This window comes from Nannospalax galili, unplaced genomic scaffold, assembly GCF_000622305.1.
Source record: "Nannospalax galili isolate Female #2095 unplaced genomic scaffold, S.galili_v1.0 scaffold1750, whole genome shotgun sequence".
Lineage (NCBI taxonomy): Eukaryota > Metazoa > Chordata > Mammalia > Rodentia > Spalacidae > Nannospalax > Nannospalax galili.
Window position 1 is genome coordinate 370,041 of NW_008329031.1, and position 2,104 is coordinate 372,144.

The 2,104-nt window shown below is 42.0% G+C and overlaps 1 protein-coding gene across 1 annotated transcript in view; it reads right to left on the reverse strand.

Moving 5' to 3' along the window:
- Positions 1 to 2,104, reverse strand: part of Mmp10 (matrix metallopeptidase 10) — a 19,071-nt gene that overhangs the window by 15,818 nt on the left and 1,149 nt on the right. The window contains exons 2-4 of the mRNA XM_029561899.1: positions 1,938 to 2,095; positions 1,698 to 1,846; positions 1,161 to 1,286 (exon numbers count right to left, since the gene is read on the reverse strand). Coding sequence (XP_029417759.1) covers positions 1,161 to 1,286; positions 1,698 to 1,846; positions 1,938 to 2,095 — 433 coding nt within the window. The remainder of the gene's footprint in view (positions 1 to 1,160; positions 1,287 to 1,697; positions 1,847 to 1,937; positions 2,096 to 2,104) is intronic.

The following is a 2,104-nucleotide window of genomic DNA, read 5'->3' on the forward strand; positions in this document are numbered from 1 at the left end:
GATGGAAGTCAACTTACAATACAGAGTAAGGTACAGGCTAGCCTGAGCTACATAAAGAAACCCTGTCTCAAAATATATAAGCAATAAAAAGTCTTTTTCCTTGGTGAAAAAAGCTAAATTAAAAAAAAAAACCATAACAAAAAGCCTTCCAGTTGGGCTGGAGAGATGGCTCAGGGGTTAAGAGCATGTCCTGCTCTTGTTGAGAGCCTGAGTTATGTTTCCAGTACCCATGTCAGGTGTCTACAACCACCTGTAACTCCAGCTCTGGGGCATCCAGTGTCCACAGGCAGCTTCACAGTAATGCCACAGTAACAAAAACATGCCCATATCAGTTTTCTACAGCACAAACACAGATGAACTAAGCTTTTCCTTATATTATAAAACATTTTATTAGTGGTAATTGTAATTATTTAATCAAGGACTTGAGCAACTAAAGCAAATAACGGTTGTTCAAAAACATATAGATCATCAGGGAGACCCAGTCTCAAAATGACCAAACAAAAATGTAGATCATTTCATGAGGCACACCAGGTCTGTGCACTTAGTAAAGATGGTCTTTGCATTAAACAACTCAGCCAGTCCCAGAAGTAACCATTGTTTCAACAGTCTGTATCCAAACTTCAGAAGCCATTTGGAAAAAGTAAATCAAATGCAGTTCATTCGGTTACTGTGCTTAACTCAGTAAAGTCTTTCAGAAAAAAATTTGGGGTGGGGGAAGCTTTCAAGCTGTCAGCAGTGGCCTGCAGATTCGAACACACAGTTCTCCCGTAGTTCCCTGACCTCCCCCTCACCTTTGGGTTTGAGAGGCAAATGGGAAAGAAGGAACAAAGCCAAGGGCAACTCTTAGGGTCTGAAGTAACTGAATGGAGATCATTGTACACTACTCATTTATAATTAAAACATCATTATCATAGACAAACCCTCAACAGGAGCCTGAGTGGAGGAAATAAGATGATACGGCACTTACTGTGCTTTATTAAATGAGGGCACAAAAGGAAGCAGACTGGATATAATTCTGCAGTCATGATTAGGTGAAGAGGACTTCTGACTGCCTCACGGTTAAGCAGAAATTGAAGCTAACAGAATGGTCCACCTGAGACTCTTTCTGGATAATCAAATCATTCTTGGATAGTTGAACATTGTATCTGAAATCGTCCTACCTGATGTACCCTGTGTCCATTTTTCATCATCGTCAAAGTGAACATCTCCATAAAATCCAGGCCCAGGTGGATAGGCGTGAGCCAAAATGTGTCCCGGTCCATCAAAATAATGAAAGTCTCCATGTGCTGATGGAGAACAAAACAACCAAACTGTAAGCATTAAGAATTTATTGTCTTTTTTCAGTAAGACAACACCACATTCTCTGGTCTAAATACTGGTGTCTCCTCAAAGCCAGATACTGAAATGTAATCTCTAACAGGATGGGATCAAATGTGGAGCCTTGAGAAGGTGATCAGGTTATGAGGTCTGCATGGATGGGATCAGTGTCTTGATATCAGTAGCTGGAGGAAGCCATGTGAGGTGCCACTTAAGAACAGACTTCATCAGACCGAGTCTGCCAGCACCTTCCTCTTGGACTGCTCAGCGTCTAAAATGTCTAAACTTCTGTTATTTACAAATTACCCAATGTGAGGTGTTTCATTTTAGAAACCTGAACTAACTCAAAGACCAGATGAGTGGATTCATTACTTCATTACCTCCAACCTCAAAGGAGACCATGATGTCAGCCTCTCCTTCATAGATCCTGGAGAACGAGAGCGGCGTCACCTCCTCCCAGACTTTCAGAGCTTTTTCAATGGCGGAATCTACAGCCTCCCTTGGTAAATCCAGAGTGTAGTTCACAATCCTGGATGAGAAAAATTCAAGAAGATAATAATTTGGTGCTGTGATACAGCTTACAAAACTTTAATTGCAAGTGAAAACTTTGTACCCATTACCTGTATGTGAGTTTGTTTTTCCTCCACTTTGGCGTGCCGGGAAAGGTAGAGAAGCCACCAACGTCAGGAACGCCACACCTGGGCTTGTGCATCACCTCCACGGTGCTGGAGTCCAGCTTCCCCGTCACCTTCAACCCCAGGAACTTCTGCATTTCTTGGATTTTTTT